The sequence below is a fragment of the Rhinopithecus bieti genome, unplaced genomic scaffold, assembly GCF_001698545.2.
Source record: "Rhinopithecus bieti isolate Rb0 unplaced genomic scaffold, ASM169854v2 scaffold_42745, whole genome shotgun sequence".
Classification (NCBI taxonomy): domain Eukaryota; kingdom Metazoa; phylum Chordata; class Mammalia; order Primates; family Cercopithecidae; genus Rhinopithecus; species Rhinopithecus bieti.
The window spans coordinates 4,821,835-4,844,185 of record NW_016819184.1 but is presented as its reverse complement, the minus strand read 5'-3'; the positions used below and the strand labels follow the sequence as shown (position 1 = coordinate 4,844,185).

The 22,351-nt window shown below is 40.4% G+C and overlaps 1 protein-coding gene across 1 annotated transcript in view; it reads left to right on the top strand.

Moving 5' to 3' along the window:
• The window catches only part of ZRANB1 (zinc finger RANBP2-type containing 1), a 50,833-nt gene that overhangs the window by 19,842 nt on the left and 8,640 nt on the right, over positions 1-22,351 (top strand). The window contains 5 exon segments of the mRNA XM_017858643.1: positions 9,407-9,594; positions 14,727-14,880; positions 16,671-16,683; positions 16,685-16,758; positions 17,258-17,456. Of these exon segments, the coding sequence (XP_017714132.1) occupies positions 9,407-9,594; positions 14,727-14,880; positions 16,671-16,683; positions 16,685-16,758; positions 17,258-17,456 (628 nt within the window).

Here is a 22,351-nt window from a genome sequence, read left to right as displayed (position 1 = left end):
GCTCTGCCGCCCAGGCTGGAGTGCATTGGCTGGATCTCAGCTCACTGCAAGCTCCGCCTCCCGGGTTTACGCCATTCTCCTGCCTCAGCCTCGTGAGTAGCTGGGACTATAGGCGCCCGCCATCTCGCCCGGCTAATTTTTTGTATTTTTTTAGTAGAGACGGGGTTTCACCGTGTTAGCCAGGATGGTCTCGATCTCCTGACCTCGTGATCTGCCCGTCTTGGCCTCCCAAAGTGCTGGGATTACAGGCTTGAGCCACGGCGCCCAGCCGCATTAGGTACATTCTTATTGTTTTGTAACCATTTTTACCATTCTCTCTAGAGCTTTTTTACATCTTGGAAAACTGAAACTGTGTATCCATTAAATAGCTCCATTCCCCTTTCCTCCAGCCCCTAACAACCATTATTCTACTTTCTGTCAATGAATTTGGCTGTCCTAATAACCTCATGAATGGAGTCATACAGTATCTGTCCTTTTGCTTATTTCACTTAGTATAATGTCTTTAAGGTTCATCCATGTTGTGATCTGTGTCAGAATTTCCTTCCCTTTATTTTTTTTTCGAGAGGAAGTTTCACTCTGTCACCCAGGCCAGAGTGCTGTGGTGCAGTCCGTGCTTGCTGCAACCTCTGCCTCCCAGGTTCAAGGGATTCTCCTGCCTCAGCCTCCCAAGTAGCTGGGACTGTAGGTGTGTGTTTGCCACCATGTGTGTCTAATTTTTGTATTTTTAGTAGAGTCGGGGTTTTACCATGTTGGCCAGGCTGGTCTCGAACTCTGACCTCAAGTGATCCACCCACCTCAGCCTTCCAAAGTGTTGGGATTACAGGCGTGAGCCACTGCCCCTGGCCAGAATTTTCTTCCTTTTTAAGACTGAATAATATTTCATTGTATGCGTATACCACATTTTGTTTATCTTTTCCTCAGTTAATAAAAATATTATTTCTTTTCATCAAATTTAGACATTTGTACTAACTTCTTGTAACGATCTTTGAGAGTTCATTTTTGAATAATAAAGGCAGACTACTTGAGACTAGCAGGTGCAACATAGCGGGACCTCTTCTGTATTAAAAATAAAAAACTTAGCTGGGTGTGGTGGCGGGATGCCTGCAGTCCCATATATCTGAGGCTGAGGTGGGAGGATTGCTTGAGGCAAGAGTTTGATGCTGCAGTGAGCTATGATCATGTCAGTGCCTTCTAGTCTAAACGACAGAGCAAGACTCCATCTCAAAGAAAAGCAGACTGTATGCATTGTAGACCATTTCAGAGATAAGAAAAGCTATGAAAAAATAAAAAGTTTGTAATCTCACTGCCTAGAGGAATCCTGTCAGATTTTTTTTTGTGTGTATTTTCAATCTTATTTTTTTGCATTTATTTACTTTTACATAGTTGAGATTATATTGTATATCCTTTTTCATTGAACTTTATATTTTGAATCAACGTGTACCTTTTAAAAATGTGTAATATGACGTTGAATTGCTGCACCTTAAATTAACCTTTTCTTTATTAGCAGCAGTTTGGGAGTCCCTGTGGAGCTGTCTTTCCTGATGTTTGTTATTAGGAATGGCATGCTGTCTCATTTTATTAATCATTTGTATTTTTTTCTGTGAGTAGTTGATTCATGTCTTTTGTTCACTTTCTTTGGTGATTTTATCAAGTTACATGAAATCTATATGAAAAATACACATCTTAAAAATATGTTCCAGTCCCAGTCTGGGCAACATAAAATCATTTTTGACCTTGGCCTCCCCAAAGTGCTGGGATTACAGGGGTGAGCCATGGCGTGTGGCCTCAGTTACTTTGCAAAATTGTCTTAGTTTTTACCTTTTCTTTGTTCATTTATTCATGCATTCAGGTACTTACCGAGTGTGCTCCCAAGCACTTTGAAAGAAGTCATGGCTCTCAAAGAGTTTATGGGGCAAATGGAATTTAGCAAGCCAGGATAGCTCAGCAGAGGAAGTATAGGGTCCTAGAAGGAGCGTATAACCTAATCTCATTAGGAGATTTGGAGAGGACTTTTGGTGACATCTAAGCTTCAACTTGAAAGAGAAGGAGGAAGAGTGTTTCTGTTAGTGGGAATTGTATGTGTTAAAAATCCAGGGTCGAGAGACCAAGGCATGTCCAGTAACCTGAGAGAAGTCAGTTGGTTGGAGTGTAGAATGAGGACTGTAAAAGAGAACCTGTAGGGAATGTTGGGACTATTTAACCTGGTTAAATAGGTTAATTCCTTAACCTGGTTAAGGAATTTAGCTGTTAGCCTCAGGGCAGTGGTAAACTCCCCCCCCTCCCCCCCCATGAGATCTCACTTTGTCACCCAGGCTGGATGGAGTGCAGTGACATGATCACAGCTCACTGCAGCCTCAACCTTCTTGGGCTCAAGGGATCCTCTCACCTCAGCCTCCCAAGTAGCTGGGACTACAGGTGCATGCCAGCACGCCTGGCTTATTCTTTAAATTTTTTGTAGAGATTGAGTTTCTCCCAGGCTGGTCTTGAACTGCTGAGCTCAAGCAGTCTGCCCTCCTTGGGCTCCCAAAGTGCTGGGATTGCAGGTGTGAGCCGCCACGCCCAACCTAGTGGTAAACTTTTGAAAAGGGAGTGCCTTAATTAAATTTGTGGTCTAAGAAGACCATACTCACCCTAGTGTAGAGAATAGATTGGGAGGGAGCAACACTTGAGATGGCAGACCAGTAGAGTAAATGATAGCAACTTAGGTACAGTCATATATAGCTGGGGTAGAGTCAGTGGAGATGGGGAAAGGGAGATTTATTTGAAAAAGACTTAAGTAGAATTGGCAAAACCTAGAAGAATTGACACTGGGCTGAGATGAGAAGGAGGTTAGAAGGCCAGATTTTTGGTTTGGACATCTGGGTTGGCTAACAGTATCATTTTTCCTGGACATAGGAGAGAGAAAGTTTAGGTTTTTTTTTTTTTAGAGGTTTTGTGGTGAGGATGCTTGATGGATTATTAGATACATGGATCTGAAACTTTTGGGGATGTGTGCTTGTGGGGCTATTAGTGTTTACCGAAGCCGTGAAGTTTCTTTTTCAGTGGCACATTATGGAAACTTTCTTGTTTAGCGTTTCTGGTTGGAGACCTTAATATTGACTGGGTTACTTTTGAACATTTCTTCCAATCTGATGATTTTCTGTCTTCATTCTGTCTACTTTTAGAATAATTAAATGTATATAATATGAACAGTATAAAGTTATAATAAATTATGAAAGTTTTTCCTTTTATCCTTTCTTCCTTGCACCTACCTTTTTTTTTTTTTTTTTTTTTTAAAACAGAGACAGAGTCTCACTCTGTTACCCAGGTTGGAGTGCAGTGGCATGATCATAGCTCATTGCAGCCTCGAATTCCTGGGCTCAGGTGATCCTCCCAAGTAGCTAGGACTACAGGCATGCATCACTATGCCTGACTAATTTAAAAAATTTTTTTGTAAAGATGAGATCTTACTGTCTTGCTCAGGTCAGGCTGGTCTTCAAATCCTGGGCTCTAAGTGATTCTCCTGCCTTGGCCACCCAAAGTGCTGAGATTATAGGTGTGAACCACTGCACCCAACCTCCCATTTCCACTTTTAAAATGTTCACTTACCCTCTAGTAAAAAAAGGTGGGCTAGACTAGTTTCTCCTGGCCTACCTGAGATAGTATAAGTATAAAAATGTAAAATTTGATTTCAAATTCAGCCAAGGTAACTTGGCAGTATGGCAAATGAAATTTTTATTTTGAAGTTAGAAAAACTTTTGCATGTGACTTCAGTGGTGAATGTGGTTTTGGCATACACTATTTTATGAGTTTCAAAATCTACTTTTGGAATCTAAGATTTTTTTTTTTTTTTTTAGACAGAGTTTTGCTCTTTGTTGCCCAGGCTGGAGTGCAGTGGCACAATCTCGGCTCACTGCAGCCTCTGCCTCCTGGGTTCAAGCGATTCTCCTGTCTCAGCCTCCCGAGTAGCTGGGATTACAGACGCACGCCACCACGCCCGGCTAATTTTTTTTGTGTTTTTAGTAGAGTCGGGGTTTCACCATGTTGGCCAGGCTGGTCTTGAATTCCTGACCTCAGGTGTTCCACCCACCTTGACCTCCCAGAGTGCTAGGATTACAGGTGTGAGCCACTGCACCTGGCCGGAACCTAAGATTTTTAAGAACCGTAATTTCCTGTCAGTTGAATATTTTCAGTGATATTTTAAGTGACCTTCATAATTTGAACTCATGTTCATCTGTTTTAGCCCATTAACATTTGTCCCTGTCTCTGATCACTTGTCCCAAAGATAACTTTGTGGCATGTTTCCTTTAAGTCCTTCCATGTTGCTTTCAGCAGTAGTTCTTCCTGCTTGGCAGGATCTTCTTTCTTACGAAAGTATCTGTTAGGTTAGGTATTTTTTCATGACTTCGGGGACTTCTGTTTTCACAAGAGTGGCTTGTTAACACTCTGATCAAAGATGTAAGGAGAAAAGAGCTCATTAGTATAGACTATATTTGACATAGTTTGTCAAACTTACAGATAATTTAAAAGTTTTAATTAGTGAATATTTGACTTCCTTCTCTCATTGAATCTTTTATTTTTCTAAAGAGGATGTTTTAGTAATGGACAGTGAGGTTATTAAATACAAGCTAGACTTGATATGATATAGATTAAATTTAAGAATTTGTTTATAATTTTGATTTTCATCTGTTGATCTTTTGAATAGGTTATTGTTTTGTAGCACTGTTCTAGGAATAGAAATAGTAGATATTAACTTGTTGCTATTATTATGTGGAAAATACAACCAGGAGGTGGTTTGGCCTGCTCAAATTATTTCTGAGATTGTTCCTGTGCTTTTGCCTACTTGAAGGTACACTTTAAAAAATATTGACGTCATTTTATTTAAAAAGCAGCTCATTAGTTTTTCAGGAATTTGCTGTGAATATCTGTGCCAGGTTCAGGATTAAACGATAGCCAAATGCTTATGACATAAAAAAGTATTACTGGGGGGTATAGTTTCCTTTTAATATGAAAACCAGTTAAATGAGTTAAACTCTGGCTAGAGGAAAACCACATCTGCGTCTTTCTCTGACCATGGTAAAGGACATTCTGAACATTACCACTTAAAACTAACTTTTCTCTTCAAGGGTTCCTGAAATTGTGCCAGCTGACTCCAGGTCCACCCTGACCCCACAGCATAAACCATGCTGTGATGTCACAGCTACCATAGAACTCCAGGGTAGTGTTGGGCTGGCCCATGTGGGCTCAGGTAAGTCCTGGCTTTTTTTTTACCATTTGGCATTCTTTTCAAAGTTAGTAACCATTACAATTTTAATGTCATAAAGGAAAATAAGGCAAAACTTTGAAAACTGTGCCATATATGGGGGAAAAAATAAGTCTGTTTTCTAAACATCTATGAGCCAGCTCTAAATTCTAACCAATGGAGTTCCATAGTAGCTGTGAAGTCCCCAGTGAGTCATTGACCTGTGGCTTCAAAATATGTAAACTCTGCTCCTGGCCCAGCTTACGGAATAATATGTTTGCTTTTTATTTTTTTTAACTGTTTAGCTAGTAATATATAATATAGTGGCTTTCATTTATTCTTAGGTCCTCATGTTTTAAGAAGTGTATTAACCCTTTATTTGTAATTATGTTTTGCTATTAGGCTAATTGTGCATTTCATTCAATTTTGAATGTATGATGATACTGCAGATTAGTTTTATAAAATTAATCTTCTCAGAGTGTCTTCAGCTGTCCTTTTATTTGTCTTCATAATATGAAGGAGGAAGGGACAGAAGGCATAGTACACGTTTGTTAAATTTTAAAAAAAGTACTAAGAGAAAGATGTTTCAGCTGGGCACGGTGGCTCGCGCCTGTAATCCCAGCACTTTGGGAGGCTGAGGTGGGTGGATCACCTGAGGTCAGGAGTTCGAGACTAGCCTGATCAATATGGTGAAACGCCATCTATGCTAAAAATACAGAAATTAGCTGGTGTGGTGGTGTGCACCAGTAGTCTCAGCTACTCGGGAGGGTGAGATAGGAGAATTGCTTGAACTCGGGAGGTGGAGGTTGCTTTCAGTAAGCTAAAATTGGATCACTGTACTCCAGCCTGGGTGACCGAGCAAGACTCCGTCTCAAAAAAAAATAATAAATAAAAAGATGCTTCAGTTACTCTTGGAGGCATTGTGAGATGTCAGTAACCTAGCAAACATGTATATGTTGATTATCTTCTCTTGGAACTTTTCATTTTTTCCTGGCCTTTGTCCTATAAAGTGAGATTTTAACACTTGCATTTATTTGTTGTCTTTTCCTGTCTACCAACTCTTCTACCTGATTCCTACATTCTTTTTGTCTCCTGACATTAAAAGGTGCTCAAAGTGTAACTACGTGAAGAACTCAGATATTTTGTAAGGCTTTTTTTTTTTTTCTTTTTTGCATATATTACGATGCTTTTTCCCTGCTCCTTAAGTAGAAAACATGCGGTGGCTAAAACTTTAAATTATATGCGTATGGGCCAAATACTACTAAACACCATGTCTACAACAAAAACCTGTCTGTGAAGTAATGTCTAAACTTTCAGAAGTTCTCTTTGAGCAGTGTGCAATAAAGACATAGCAAAAATTGGGATAGTTCAGTGACATTTTCGTGAAATTTGATTTGTAATAAATTTACTAATCTTTGTAGCTGAAAATGTACCAGTCACCGAGACTATGAACTTTTATGGTTAATGAAAAGAATGAAATTACATATTCCCCAAACACTAGGTAATAAAATAATTTTCTTTTAAATGTTATTTTTTTACCTATACTTTAGTGGTGTGTGTTTTTCCTGCTCTGGGAAGTTTGGAGAATTTTGTGCTGTCAAAAACTGAGAATAGTCTGTTCTCCTCATCTTCTGTATGTCTGCCATGCTAGGGAATGGGCAGTATGCCTGTTTGTAGTTTCATGCAGAGCATGGAGTAGGAGGGACTAATTAAGTGTTTTTGATCATTTTGTATTAGGTCAAATAGAAATCCTAGTTGTGTTTGTGTATATCGGCTTTATTGAGATACAATTTCACATACCATGCAGTTCAACATTGAAAGTTCTGGTTATATTTTTAAAAAGCACTTAATGAAAGCAGAATGGGTGATGATATTGTACATTATAGTTCCAAAGTACAGTTTGCTAATTTTGTCGTACTGTGTAGTCTGCACCCCACTGCCCAGTGCTCATTAACTTCTAATTACAGAAATCTCTCAGAGACATTAGAGAGGAATTTCTGAGATGAGATTCTTCTAGACTTCAGCTATATGGTGAGTTAGCTAAAAACAATGAAGTGATTTGAAGATCTCCCCTTCTTCCAAGCAAAAGAAGGAAGTTATTTGGTGCTTAGCTTTAGATTACCTCATCTTTGTCTTTGAGAAATAAAAAATAAACATGAACACATTAAATACAAACACCTACATACATGCATACACATATATACACATGCATTGTACAGCTCTTCCTCTTTGTTTTTTCAGGTAAGTTGATCAGACTCATGGGTTGTTTTTGGAAGTGTTCGGAACATTTTTTGTGTAATACAAGAAGTTTATAAGTAGATAATATTTTTAGATTAGAACTAAAGACTATAAAACGTGCATTGATGCTACATATACCTGAAAATAGTCAAGGACTTTGATAGGACTGAAGGGAAAAGTCATTGCCTTCATACAGAAATGCTGTGAAGTGGAAGGAAATGGCATGGGCATGCTCAGTCCTCAGTAAAAGAAAACTGCATTGAATTATCTTAAAAGTTATGGGTCCTACCAGGCTATACTTAATTGTTCATTAAATAAGCAGAAGTTTTAGAGTTCTTTTTGTATTTGAACATAATAACTGGAAATAGAAAACTCTTCAATCATAGATTTGTTTTTAGTTCAAGTAGCACTTTCTGGTCTATTTGAAAGGCCTGCCCCTTTAGGAAGATTTATAGCCTTTATCGCATGCCATCCTTGATTAAGCTTTACCTTGACTTCTCTAGGGCGCACTGTTCCTCATAAGGATGTGTAAGGTGGGTGAAGGCGGGGCATTTGTAGCTGAACTTGTTATATGCATAGTGAGGAGTTTATCAAGCCACATTGCTGTGAAAATAATTCCTATAAGAAGGCATTCTTAATATAATGGGTTTTCAGCCTGAAGAATGTGTATGTCTGTGTTTGGGGCAGGGGTTCATTTTTTTTTGGAGAGGATCGAAATTTGCAGAAAGGACTGCTTTGAATATTGGAGTCACATTTTCCCTGTCTTTGTACTTCTCATATTGCCTGGCAAGGCATTCCTGTATATCATGAGGATTCAGTAAATGTGGGAATTATTTTGAAGCCTTGTTATCTTTACTAATGGTAGAAAATTGTTGCATTTTACCAATCTGTTACATTCTAAGGAATATGTCTGATCTAATTCCTAATTCAAGATGGCAATTAAAATACTTTTTTAAAAGAATGCTAAGAATATTTTACCTAGTATTAGTATTCTATCCAGCAAACACATTTGTCTTGATGTAATTTAGGAAGCACTTAGAAGTATTTGGTCCCACAGATAATTTTTTAAAAGTTGCTTTAAACCCCTTTTGTGGTAGATTGGAAGCGAATCTACTTTTTTTTTTTGCCCAAGCTGATACCCGTACTTTACGAGACTGCTTAGTAGACAGTATTACTGTATTTACCTAACATTAACTTGTGTTAAGATTAATAAAATGGCTCAGTGGTAGTGGAATGTTCTTCATAGATTTGGGCAGAAGTGATGTTTCTGTTTCCCCCCTATTCTAACTGGATTGTGATGTTTTATTTTAGCACATTTTATTTGAAATCATCTGGTTCAACTTTTACTTTATTAATAATTCTTAATGGATATAAGGAAGACTTGGCTGTGAGAGAATCTGAAATCAGAATGTTGCCAACGTTTACTTACAGTGAAGATGGTTTCAGTTGCTCCAAGTTGTTTCAAAGCTAAAGAGCAGTATGGAAAGTTCAGCATTTGTTTTGATTCTGCTTTAAGAATGCAGTGTAAAGGGCAGGAGGAGCTCAATACCAGCTGGAAGCACATCCCTGTCTCCTTGGTTTCTGCAGTCAGGATGAATGCAGGACCAGAACCAGGGGCTCAGTGTCTCTTGTGACGTCTGGTTTCTTATACTAGATTATCGATCTTCGATCCAATTCTTACAGTCTAATAATTCCTCTAAATCCCACCAGAGCCTGGAGCCTGCTCTGATGGTAAGGTAAATGTATAGGCAGTTCTAGTTCTGGAAAGAAAATTTTTAAAGGGAAGGCAAAAAACTAATTTTCCTTACGCTTACAGGACATTTAAATGATGCATCAGGATCCAGGAAGCACAGAGAAACACTTAAAGAGTTTGGAGTGATTGCTACGGTTTGTGTTTTTTGAAGAAAGTGAGAATTAAATGCTTTTCTATCTTGATGCTTGTTTTAGGGGTTGTAGAAGGTGATTTAGCTGCCATAGAAGCATACAAGTCATCAGGAGGAGACATTGCACGTCAGCTCACCGCAGACGAAGTACGCTTGCTGAACCGTCCTTCTGCCTTTGATGTTGGCTACACTCTTGTACACTTGGCTATTCGTTTTCAGAGGCAGGATATGCTAGCAATATTGCTTACAGAGGTAGGTTTGGCATTTTGGTTAAATGTTCCTTTATATTAAGGAAATCTATTCTTTAATGAAAAAAGTTTTCTTTTTTGATTTTTATAATGTTTCTCTAAGCAGCTTTAAAATGTTTTGAATTCTTTTACCTCCTTTAAAAAATAACATTAAACTTAAGAGACTTTTAAGAGTATATGCTTTCAAATATTTGAATAGTCACAACGATGTTTGATTCATCATGTTTGGTTCAAACAAACCTGGAATGTATCTGTCATTCTTTAGTCATTCAATTAACAGATATTTACTGTATATTTACTGTGTGCCATGCACTGGGCTGAGAAGGGATAATTGTAAAGATGTTGGCTCTTTTCTTCATTGAATCTCCAGCAAAGTAGAGAAATGAACTGGTGGTTCTGTGCAGCCTGTGCCCTGGTAGATGTAAATGCCAAGCACTATGCCAGTGATTGAAGAGTTTTGAGGTGTCATGTCTTCTTTCTTACAGCAGGTAATGTTTTTGCTGCAGTTTGAAGGGGAAGAGTTAGGAGTTAGCCACATGAAGTGAATGAGGGAGAGAAGGGAAGTTGAGGAAAGCGTTTTTACAGGGCGCAGAGATGGTGGAATTTGTGGTGAATCCAGGGACTTGCAGGTAAATAAGCATGGCTGAGATGGTGATTGGGAATGGAGAGAAGGGAAGTCTGAAAGATAAGCAGGGGTTGGATTATGAAGGATCTTCTGTGTCTAGGAATTTGAAGATTATCCCTAGGGCCCTGGATGGTGTTAGGTACAGGCGCACGGGAGTGAGCAGAGCAGATTGTGTTTTGGCTGCTGTACACTGGAGGGGGGCGAGCCTGATTAGGAGGGGGTTGCAGAGGTGCTGGCAAGAACTTCTGCCAGAAGGGCAGAAGGGTAGCCACAGAAGAGTACCCAGAAGGGTAGCCTTAGAAATGGGAAGAGGGTTAGAGGGTTGGAGAAACTGAGGCCCTCAGTCTGAAGAAGTAGACTGACTGATTGGATATGGGAAGATACAGAGTGGACCTAAGCTGATTCTTCCGTTTCTGGCTTACATAACTAGGTACATGCTACAAATGATTGAGAGAGATTGCCTATGAATTATTCAGGATGTGACTACATTATCCAGGTTTTTTTTTTTTTTAAGCCAGAGTCTTACTCTGTTGCCCAGGCTGTAGTGTAGTGGCACGATCTTGGCTTACTGCAACCTCTGCCTCCTGGAGTCAAGCAATTCTCCTGTGTCAGCCTCCCGAGTAACTGGGGTTGTAGGCGCATGCCACCACGCCTGGCTAGTTTTGTATTTTTAGAAAGATGGGGGTTTCACCATGTTGGCCAGACTGGTCTCGAACTCCTGACCTCAAGAGATCTGCCTGCCTTGGCCTCCCAAAGTGCTGGGATTATAGGCATGAGCCACCACGTCTGGCCAAGGTAACATTTTTAATGGTAAGAGAAATAGAGTAAAAGTGCAGAGAGTCATATTAATTGTGGGTTCAAATTTTGTCAGTATATATCTTTTCGTATATACTTTTGCATATTTGTTTATTCAAATTTGCCAATATTTGGGAACCACTACAGGGCACTGTATGGGGATTAAAATATTTGAAGGTTAGATGGAAACATGATTGTAGTATTGTGTCCAGTTTGGTAAGATTCCAGTGAAGCTGGGGTGGGAGGCTTGAGAAACTGAAGGCCATGATGAAAACAAAAGGGCAGGCTTATTGAGTATAAATAAGGGAGAAGGGAACTTTTCGGATAGAGGGATCCAGGTTTTAGAATGTGAGATAGAAGAATTAGAGTTTTTCTAGTGTTGAAGGCCTGGCTGCATTTGTGTTGTGGTGCCTAGTCGTGTTGTCTGTTGTATATTGGAAGGGCCATCAATGTGGAGTTATAGTTGCTGGTGGTGACAGGAGCCAGCATTAAGAAGGCAGTTGTAAACTAGGGTGAAAGTCTTTAGGGGCTCCCCTGAGGTAGGTAGAAGATTATTACAAGGTTTTAGAGGGGCCATCATGAGTCATTGAGCTCCTGAGACAGTCTGAGGACTAACAGTGGGATGATGATAGAACATCAGTATATTTATTGCAGTATCACAGATTATCTGGAAACTCAGCAGCTAAGACAACAAATGTATGTTATCTCACAGAGTTTGTGAGGGTTAGAATCCAGGAGCTACTTAGTTGAATAGTTTTGACTCATACGATGTCATGAGGTTGTAGTCAAGTGGTCCGGGGCTGTAGTTGTCAAAAGACTCAACTGGGGCTGGAGTATCTGTTCCTAAGCCCACTCAGGTGGCTTTTGGCCGGAGGCTTCAATTCCGTGCCATGCAGGCCTGTCTACAGGGATGCTCATGATACAGCAGCTGGTTTCACCCCCAGCAAGTGATCCAAAACAGGCACAGAGTACAAGAGAGTGATCCAGTGTCTTTGAAACCTGCAGTGTCTTTTATAAATGGATTTAGGAAGCAATATACCATTACTTTTGCTGTATTCTGTGGGACATGTGGAACAACCCTGGAACAGCGTGGGAGAGGTGGAGGGGGTTTGTTCCAGGCAAAGAGCAAAATTGGTCATGGATTCAGTCTCCATGGAATAAATACTCCAAAGGACAGAATTAAAGGAGCCAGTAGGGAGACTGGAAGTGGGGGAGCCTGGACTAAGTCTAGACTAAGGGGGTGTGTTGCAGAGAATGCTCAGCCAAATTCTTTTGGAATGAGAACAGGAGAACATTAGAGTTGGGGATATGTATGTGGGGCAGGAGTTTTCATCCGATTCTGTGTCATGGACCCTGTTGGTAGTCTCATGAAGCTTAAGGACTCCTTCCCAAAATACTGTTTTTAAATACAATAAGAAGTAAATGAGATTACAAAGGAAATCAGTTGTATTGAAATAATAGCTACCAAAATACTAAACTAAATTTGTGATATATAAGAAAATACATTTTAATATTGGTGAAAAAGGTGGGGAAAATGGATTTAACTTGAATTAAAACCAAATTCCCATTCAAGTTCATGGACCATTCCCAGGATCATGGACCCTAAGTTAAGAACTCCTAGCCTATGGAGATAGTTGAGAACCATAAAGTTGAAGAGGTGAGAAGGTGAGTGGCAGGCTTCCAGGGGCACATCCTACTTAAGGATGGTGGCGGAAGGGGTTGTTTGGGGGGCTAGGTTTCTTTTAGAATGTTTGTGGTAGTCAGGATCCAGTCCAGGTGGTTTTTGGAAAGGTCTTTCCAGGTTTTTGGAAAGGGCCTGAGAGCTAGCTGATTGGAATAAGCTATTTTTGAATTTACTTTGGGGGAGCCGTTTTAGCTATGTTGCTTGAGAAACAGTCAATTATATTCTGAAAATATTTAATATTTGGTTTTCCATGTTTGAGTGTTGATGAATAGTTGGGCTCTTGGATTTAAGATGTAGTGAGAATTTTCATGGTTAATGGTAATCTTGGTGAATAAAGTCTAGCAGAACTGAATTTCCCTGTAGGAGTTTTTTAATTTTTAATTTTTTTCTTTTAAGACAGGCTTTCTCTCTGTTGCCCAGGGTTGTGATCATGGCTCACTGCAGCCTCATCCTCCCTGGCTCAAGTGATCCTCTCACCTTTCAGCCTCCCCAGTAGCTGGGATTACTGGTGCATGCCACCAATGCCTAGCTAATATTTTGGGTTTTTTTGTAGAGGCAGAGTTTCATTATGTTGCCGAGGCAGGTCTTGAATTCCTGAGCTCAAGTGATCCTCCTGCCTTGGCCTCACACAGTGCTGGGATTATAGATGTGAGCCACCGCACCCGGCTGGAGTTTCAGAATAGGGAGTCAGGTGACTGTGTGGGGTATGCGGGGTTTTTGAAACATTATTTCTTTAATAGCAATAGCAGTTAGTTGTCTGCATATATGATGTAGATGACATTATCAGTAAACCTTAGTCTTTGAGAAGAAGAAGGGGCTGGAAGACCTGTTGCTTCAGACCCCACTGTGGCTGGAAGGCCAGGTTGGTGACATCAGGGAACAGGCTCACTGTGGCTCACTCTGGATTTTTTTTTGTCAGAATCTCTCTCTGTCACCCAGGCTGGAGTGCAGTGGCGCAATCTCAGCTCATTTCAACTTCCTCCTCTCGGGTTCAAGCGATTCTCATGCCTCAGCCTTCCAAGTAACTGAGACTACAGCTAATACTTATAGTAGTAGTTTTAGTAGAGACAAGGTTTCATCGTGTTGGCCAGGCTGGTCTCGAACTGCTGAACTGAACCAATCCACCCACCTCAGCCTCCCAGAGTTGTTGGGATCATAGGCGTGAGCCATTGTGCCTGGCCTCGAATTCCGTTTGTTACTGGCAGATGCTCAACTGTGATTTTAGAATTCTGTGTATGTATTTTTATTTAGCTCCACAAATTAGATATGACTGAAATGTAAGGTTAAATTAAATCTTTGCAACATTTGCTGCTATTTAGCATTTTAAAAAGAAGAAAAAAATAGCAAAAGAAGAAAGTTTTAGCCTTCCTTTTTTTTGTTGTTGTTTTCTTGCTTAGAGGACTGTGCAGTAGTGCTCCCATCTCACTCCCGTCAGGCTGAGCTTCAGAGGTTGGCAGTCTGTGTTTAAAACTTGGAGATGCCAAATGCTTTTTTAAAAACTCAAGAGTGGTAACAAATGGAGAGGAAGAAAGGGGGCTTGAGGTCAGTGGGAACTAACCCTTTAAATACTGTGCTTTTTTTGAGTCCAAGTTAGGGTACTTGAATCTTGTGGGAGAAGAGTGTTTGCAGTTTTCCCTTTTTCTATCAGCTGTGATTCTCTGCTTCTAAAGAATGTTTTTATTGGGTGCACGATGGTTAGTCTGCTTAGGTTTTCTGTCCTCCCTCCTCTTCCTGTGATATGTCTATGAACAACACCCTTTTCCATAAATTTTTATGTGCGTCTTTGAGTATTTCCTTGTGATAAATTATTAAATAGAGTTACTGAATCAGAGGATAAAACATTTTTATGACTGTTGCTGAAAAGTTATACTGGTGTATACTTTCACTGGTAAGGAAATAATACCCAGTATATTTTAAGATTAAAGAAAACTTTGAGTTATTGGAAAGTTTTGCTGATTTATTTTAAATACTGTTGTTTTCTGCTTCCATTTGTGGTACATGAGGTGAGAGGAAAGTTTCTTTTGTATTTAAGGTGTCTCAACAAGCAGCAAAGTGTATTCCAGCAATGGTGTGTCCTGAACTGACAGAACAAATCCGGAGAGAGATAGCTGCCTCTCTTCATCAGAGAAAGGGGGATTTTGCTTGCTATTTTCTGACTGACCTTGTAACATTTACATTGCCAGCAGGTAACTGCAAAATCTAATGTAAAAGACTTTTCATTTTATTATAGTTATATTTGTGTATATAGGTGAAAAATGTTTTTGTTAGAACGCACATAACATAGCTACTACATGTGCATCTTAAATTACTTGACTGTCTTATTTATGCTGGAAGTGAGCATACGGAGGGCTACTTGTTAGTAAATGCTTTTGCTATCTGAGAGGAAGTAGTGGACCTCAGATTATTTTTTAAAAATCTGTTTTACTCGTTTATTTTTCTCTTTGGTTTTATTTTAGAATATCCTTTAAAAAAACTCCTTTGAAAATTTTCCCTTTTCATTCTGGTATGTTATTTTGAAATTAGATAGCTATATTGGTTACCTGGTATTAAGAGATGGTATTAGAACATGAGCTTTTGATGGGTAGAGTCAGATTGTTTGAACACATGGCATTCTCTTGAATGTATCATTCCTTTTTTACTCATTTTATTTATTTCTACTGTGTTTGTGAAGCAACTTTTCATTTTTCAATTCATTGACAGTTGAAAATGTCCTCCAGAATGTTTTTTGTCAGTTGGCATCGCATAAATACAACAAACACCCAAAGTTTCTAAAATCTTTAATCTGAGATCTCTTTGTTTTGTTGCTGTTTTTTTGTTTTTGTTTTTTTTTAAATTGAAACGAGGTCTTGCTCTGTTGCCTAAGCTGGAGTGCAGTGGCATGATCATAGCTCACTGCAGCCTTCAACTTCTGGGCTCAAGTGATCCTCCTGCCTTGGCCTCCTGAGTAGCTAGGACTGTATGTAGGCTCATGCCACCCACCCCTGGCTAATTTTTAATTGTTTTGTAGAGATGGAGTGTTACTTGGGCTAGATCTGAGTGTTTTTAATTTTTATATTCAGACAAACAGGAACGTTTACAAATTGGAGGAGATAGTAATTAAGTTTTCTGAAATTGGAGGAAGTTTCATTTGAAATGCACTCATTCTGTGTATTTAAGCTTACCCCAGAATGATTAATTTTTTAAAATTTATTTTTTATTTTTATTTTTTGAGACAGGGTCTCTGTCATCCAGGCTGGAGTGCGGTGGCAAGATCATGGCTCATTGCAGCCTTGGCCTCCCCAGGCTCAAACAGTTCTCTCACCATAGCCTCCTGAGTAGCTGGGACTACAGGTGTCTACTGCCTCGTCTGATTAATTTTTGTATATTTTTTGTATAGAGACAGGGTTTTGCCATGTTGCCCAGGCTGGGCTCAGAATCCTGAGTTCAAGCAGTCTGCTGGCCTCAGCCTCCCAAAGTTGCTGGAATTATAGGCGTGAGCCACTGCACCCGGCCCAGAAAAGAAATATTTTACGGCCGGGCGCGGTGGCTCAAGCCTGTAATCCCAGCACTTTGGGAGGCTGAGACGGGCGGATCACGAGGTCAGGAGATCCAGACGATCCTGGCTAACATGGTGAAACCCCGTCTCTACTAAAAATACAAAAAACTAGCCGGGCGACGTGGCAGGCACCTGTAGTCCCAGCTACTCGGAAGGCTGAGGCAGGAGAATGGCGTGAACCCGGGAGGCGGAGCTTGCAGTGAGCTGAGATCTGGCCACTGCACTCCAGCCTGGGCGGCAGAGCGAGACTCCGTCTCAAAAAAAAAAAAAAGAAATATTTTACCTCACACATGTTATACTTGTATATTAAGAAAAAGCTATCTGATAACCTTCAACGGAAAGGGAATTATTTTAGAGACAGTTACTAGTAGATAATTAATAAGTGTAATTAAGTATAAGTTATGAAACAAAAGATCTTTTAAGTTTGTTTTTTCTTTGTAGATATTGAAGATTTGCCCCAACTGTCCAAGAAAATTATTTGATGAGGTGCTTGATAGAGACGTTCAAAAGGTAAGCATGGAATTAATGCGTATAATTTACCTTTCATCTGATCAAGTAAGTTTTGTTTAGTAAAGCATGGTGTAGTTTGGTGTATAGTCAACTTGCTTTATTTTTATTTTAAATTAAAGATGTAAAGTCCTGAAGTTCAGTGTTACATTGTATGGTTCACTGTCATCAAATGACAATGTCATATGTCATTTGTTCACTGTCATAGAGTGAACAAATAAAGATACAAAAATTTTAAAACCTTGGTTCTCTGCTTCCTGTTCCAGAATGTGTGTGTTTCTATATTAAACACTTTTTAGAAAATAAAACTAAAGAATTTAAAAGTTGATTAAATTATTCTAGAGACAGAAGATGTTTCAGGTACTCAGAAGTTTATATTTCGATTGGTCAATTTTATTTAGGTGTTTATTGGTAAATTACATATAAACCATTTTATATCTAGAAAATAGGTTCTTTTCCCCATGAATATTCTCTAATGACATAGGTATGGAAATGAACATGTATTTAAATCCATCGTACAGAATTAGAAGAAGAGTCTCCAATTATTAATTGGTCCTTGGAATTGGCTACACGTTTGGACAGTCGATTATATGCACTTTGGAACCGGACTGCAGGAGACTGCCTACTTGATTCAGTACTACAAGCTACCTGGGGCATCTATGACAAGGACTCGGTGCTTCGGAAAGCCCTGCATGACAGCCTGCATGACTGTTCACATTGGTGAGCTGGCATTCTGCCCTGTTTCAACCCAGGAGTGCATTTGCTGGATCATTTCCTTGTAGTGGTGGAATACTTTTTATGTCAGTTATATTTTCTATGGAAACTAGAGAAAAAAACAGTTCGTTTTGGACATTAAAATACTTTGAACATGTCCATGGTTTTGTTTTGTTTTCCCCAAGAAACGAGATAAAAGCAAGAATAAATGGTTTTTATACTTTTTTTTTGCTAAATTTTAAAATAGAAACATTTGAAGCTTTAAAATGCAAGCAATTATTGTTTCTATAAAACAGAAGCAGTATATTTGAACATTTCAAATGCAGCATTTCAAGTTATATAGTAGCCTTAAATATTGATAAGGCCTTTGCTCATCTTTTTAGCGATTGATTGATTGATCAACCCGTCGATGGAAGCAGGGTCTGGCTCAGTTGCTGGGCTGGAGTGCAGTGGTGCAGTCTTGGCTCACTGCATCCTCCACCTCCTGGGCTCAAGCCATCCTTCCACCTCAGCCTCCTGAGTAGCTAGAACTACAGGTGCTCATCACCCTGCCCGGCTGTTTTATGTATTTTTGGTAGAGATGGGGTTTTGCCATGTTTCCCAGGGTGGCTTTGATAATCCTGATCTCAAGCGATCCACCTGCCTGAGGCTCCCAAAGTGCTGGGATGACAGACCTGTGCTGCCGCACCCAACCTTATTTAATATTTGTGTTCACCTAAGAGGTTATCTTGACATTGTGTTACAAGTTTTTTTTCCTTCCTGAGGGAATCTTAAGATCACATTCTTTATTTTGCAAATTTTCAAACCCATGGAATAATTTTTAAAAATTCAGTGCAACACATTCTGGTATTTTCTTCATTCAGTTTAGCAGTTGTTAACATTTTGTCACACCTGCTGCATATCTCCATACAGAAAGACTCTTGGGTCAGTTCGTTGTAGACATCATGATGCTTTACCCTTCAAAATATTAACATACATCTTTCCAGAACAAGAATATTCTCCTACTCACCCACATCCCCATTCCTACATCTAAGTAATTCAACATTGATTCTGTTATCTAACAGTTCATAATCACATTTCTCCAATTGTCTCAAAGTGTTCTTTATATATATATATATTTTAACAGCATGCAGTCACTGGAAAATAATTGTTTTGTGAATGAATAGTTCAGATCTTTACATTTATTTGACTTATGTGGTATTTTCTTGGTTCTTTGAACATTATCTCATTTAGTTATTACAGGCATGAGCCACCGTGTCCGGCCTATAAGTTACTTTCTTGAGAGCTAAATTGTAGATCAAAGCATAATGCAGTATGGCTGGGGTGTGTGGCTCATGCCTGCAATCCCATTGCTTTGGGAGGCCGAGGCAGGCAGGCCAGGAGTTCAAGAGCAGCCCGGCCAACTTGTTGAAACCCTGTCTACTAAAAATACAAAAATTAGCCAGGTGTGGTGGTACGTGCCTGTAATCCCAGCTATTTGGGAAGCTGAGGCACGAGAATTGCTTAAATCCAGGAGGAAGAGGAGGTTGCAGCGAGCCAAGATCACGTCACAGCACTCCAGCCTGGGTGACAAGAGTGAGACTGTCTTGGGGGTGGGGGGGGGAAGCATAAGGTAATAGAGTAACAATTTGTGGGCACATTAGAGAAATAAAATAGCTTCCTGACTAGATGTATATTAAAGCTAAAGAATGAATGTATCACTCAGGTAGTTTTAGTCAATTAGTAATTGTCCTGGAGAGAGGGCGTTTTTGTGCCTCTTAGTGGAGATGGCTGTATGGTAGTATGAAGTGGGTTCATCGGGCTAGGTAAGCCTGATAATGGTCAGTGCTCTGCCTGTCTGGCCCTCTTGATCAGATCCCATGGTCACCAAGCAGCTTCCTACTCCTGATTTTCTTGACCACTGCTATGGGCCTGTCTGTGTCAAGAGGATGAGCCTTGTTTGGTTTCTAAGACAGTGGGTTCTTGGCATTGTGGTTTCACAGGTCTGCCTTGTAGTTTTGGTTAATGTGACTCTGCCCTGTAAGCCAGGTTTGAACTGTGGTAAATCTACCACTTTGCAGGTCCCCTCTAAAAAGGCAGCCAGCCAGTAATCTTTGGTGGTAATTTCCTTTTTTTTTTTTTTTAAGACAGAGTCTTACTGTGTCGCCCAGGCTGGAGTGCAGTGGCATGATCTCGGCTCACTGCAACCTCTGCCTCTGGGGTTCAAGCAATTCTCGTGCCTCAGCCTCCTGAGTAGCTGGGATTACAGGCAGCGCCACCATACCCAGCTAATTTTTTGTATTTTTAGTAGAGATGGGGTTTCACCATGTTGCCCAGGCTGGTCTCGAACTCCTGAGCGCAGGCAGTCCGCCTGCCTCGACCTCCCAAAGTGCTAGGATTACAGGCGTGAGCCACCGCGCCTGGCCTTTTCTTTGGTGGTAATTTCCTGATCTGTTGAAAGGCCAGAAGTACATTGTGGATTTTAGAAGTGGTGTCTTTTTTTTAGTGGTGAGTGTTTTTGTTGTTGTTTTGTTTTTTGAGAAAGGGTCTTGCTCTGTCACCCAGGCTGGAGTGCAGGGTTACGATCTTGGCTCACTGCAACCTTTGCTTCCTTGGGCTCAGGTGATCCTCCCACCTCAGTCTCCTATGAGTAGCTGGGACTGTAGGAGTGTGCCACCACATGTGGCTAATTTTAAACTTTTTCTGTAGAGATGAGGCTCTCACTGTATTGCCCATGCTGGTCTTGAACTCCTGGACTCGAGCGTTTCTTCTGCCTTAGCCTTCCAAAGTGCTGAGATTACAGGCATGAGCTACTGCACCTGGACTTTTTTTTTTTTTTTTTTTTAACAAAGACATTTGTGGTGAGTAAGAATTGCTTTGGGGTTTATTCCCACCTGTTCCTCAGAGCTGGCTATGGGTGATCTTGTGAGTCTGAGTTGTCACTAATGCTTGTATCGGGACTGGAATTCTCAGATGGTTGTGAGTCATTTGAGGTCCCAGAAGTCTAGCATAGAGATAGGGAGATTGTGGGCAGATCTCTTGAGCCTAGGAGTTCAAGACAAGCCTTGGCAACATAGCGAGCGAAACCCTGTCTCGACCAAAAAATACAAAATTTAGCCAGGTGTGGTAGCGTGTGCCTGTAGCTCCAGCTACCTAGGAGGCTGAGGTGGAAGGGTCATTTGAGCCTAGAAGGTTGAGGCTGTGCTGAGCCAAGATCATGCCACTGCACTCCAGCCTAGGTGACAGAGTGAGATCCTGCTAAGAAAAAAAAAGATAATCAAGGGGAGGAATAGAATCTGATAGGCTAGATAGGGAGTGGGTACAGGGTGAGAAGGAACTAGGCTGTTTGTTTACGGCCACTGGCAAGAGTTGTTGCAGCAGATCTTTTAGTCTATAGTCCTGACTCTTAAAAGATGCTTCAGGAGTGAGCACCTAGGGCTGGCGTATGGACAGGTGTCCTAGAACAGCATGGTTTGGCATCACCTCCTCCAGTCTCTGCCACTGGGGAGCTTTTCCCGATGGTTTACAGTTCAGGCATAGGAAGCTGCATTGATTACAGTGATCACACAGACATCCTTACAGTACTGGGGTGGGTTGGGATGAAAATTATCTAGTGGTTAGATAGTAAGTGTTGTTGCCATGGATTCGAGAGGTCAAATATACTAGCCTTAAGGAATAACCCTTACATAGTTCTTGTGTTGAGTTGCATCAGGTTTGTCCACTGGGCTTGTCATGTGGCCAGTAGAGAGTAGAGAGTAGAGTGAGAGTGAGTAGGCATGGGTTTTCTAGGCCAGGAGGGGAGGAGCCAGCATATAGCTTGTGTAGTCTCCTTTTTAAGATGCTCTTTGCTGAGGTGGCCTTTGCACTTAATTGAAATCAGCTGGAATGAGATGTTTTCTTATATAAGATACATAGTAAGAACTGAGAAAGCAATTTTCTTTTATTTGAACCCCTCCACCCATCACTTCAAGATAGGCTATTTGTGTTTGTAGCTAGCTGTGCTGTTCTCTTGGATACTGCTGATTCTAGCTGACTCAGGTTCTCAAGTCTGAATATATTGTATTTGCTTTTTATTGACATGCCAACCCAATTTCCCAAGGGGCAGGTGGAGGCATTTAATGTAAATTGGGGGAAAAAAAAATCAGTATAAGTCTTTCAGAATTATTCCTTTTTTCTTTTTGGAGGCAGGGTCTTGCTGTGTTGCCTAGACTGGAGTGCAGTGGTATGATCTTGGCTCATTGCAACCTACACGTCGTGGCTCAAGCAATTCTCCCACCTCAGCCTCCCAAGTAACTGGGACTACAGGCACATAGCACCATGCCCAGCTAATTTTTTTTTTTTTTTTTTTTTTTTTTTGTGGTGTGTTGTGTAGAGACAGGGTTTTGCTATGTTGCCCAGGCTTGTCTCAGACTCCCACCTCGGCCTCCTAAAGTGACTGTTTTTGTTATTACGAAGAATTGTCAGCCGGGCCTGATGGCTCAGGCCTATACCAGCACTTTGGGAAGCTGAGGCTAGAGGATTGCTTGAAATCAAGAGTTCAAGACCAGCCTGGGCAACATAATGAGACCCTGTCTGAAAACAAAGAAAAACACAATGAGATACTGCTTCACATGCACAGAAATAGCCATAACCAAAAAGACAGATAATAACAGTGTTGTTGAGAATTTGAGAAAATTGGAATCTTCATACATTGCTGATGGCAACGAGAAATGTTCTAGGTCTTGAACTCCTGGGCTCAGGTGATCTTCTAGCCTCAGCCTCCCAATTAGCTGGGATTGCAGGCACATGGGCTGATTGTGGATTGTGGTTTTGATTTGTATTTCCCTATTTAAGTGATGATATTGAGCATCTTTTCATGTTCTTACTGCTCATTCATGTATCTTCTTTGGTTTAGTATCTTTCCACGTCTTTTGCTCATTTTT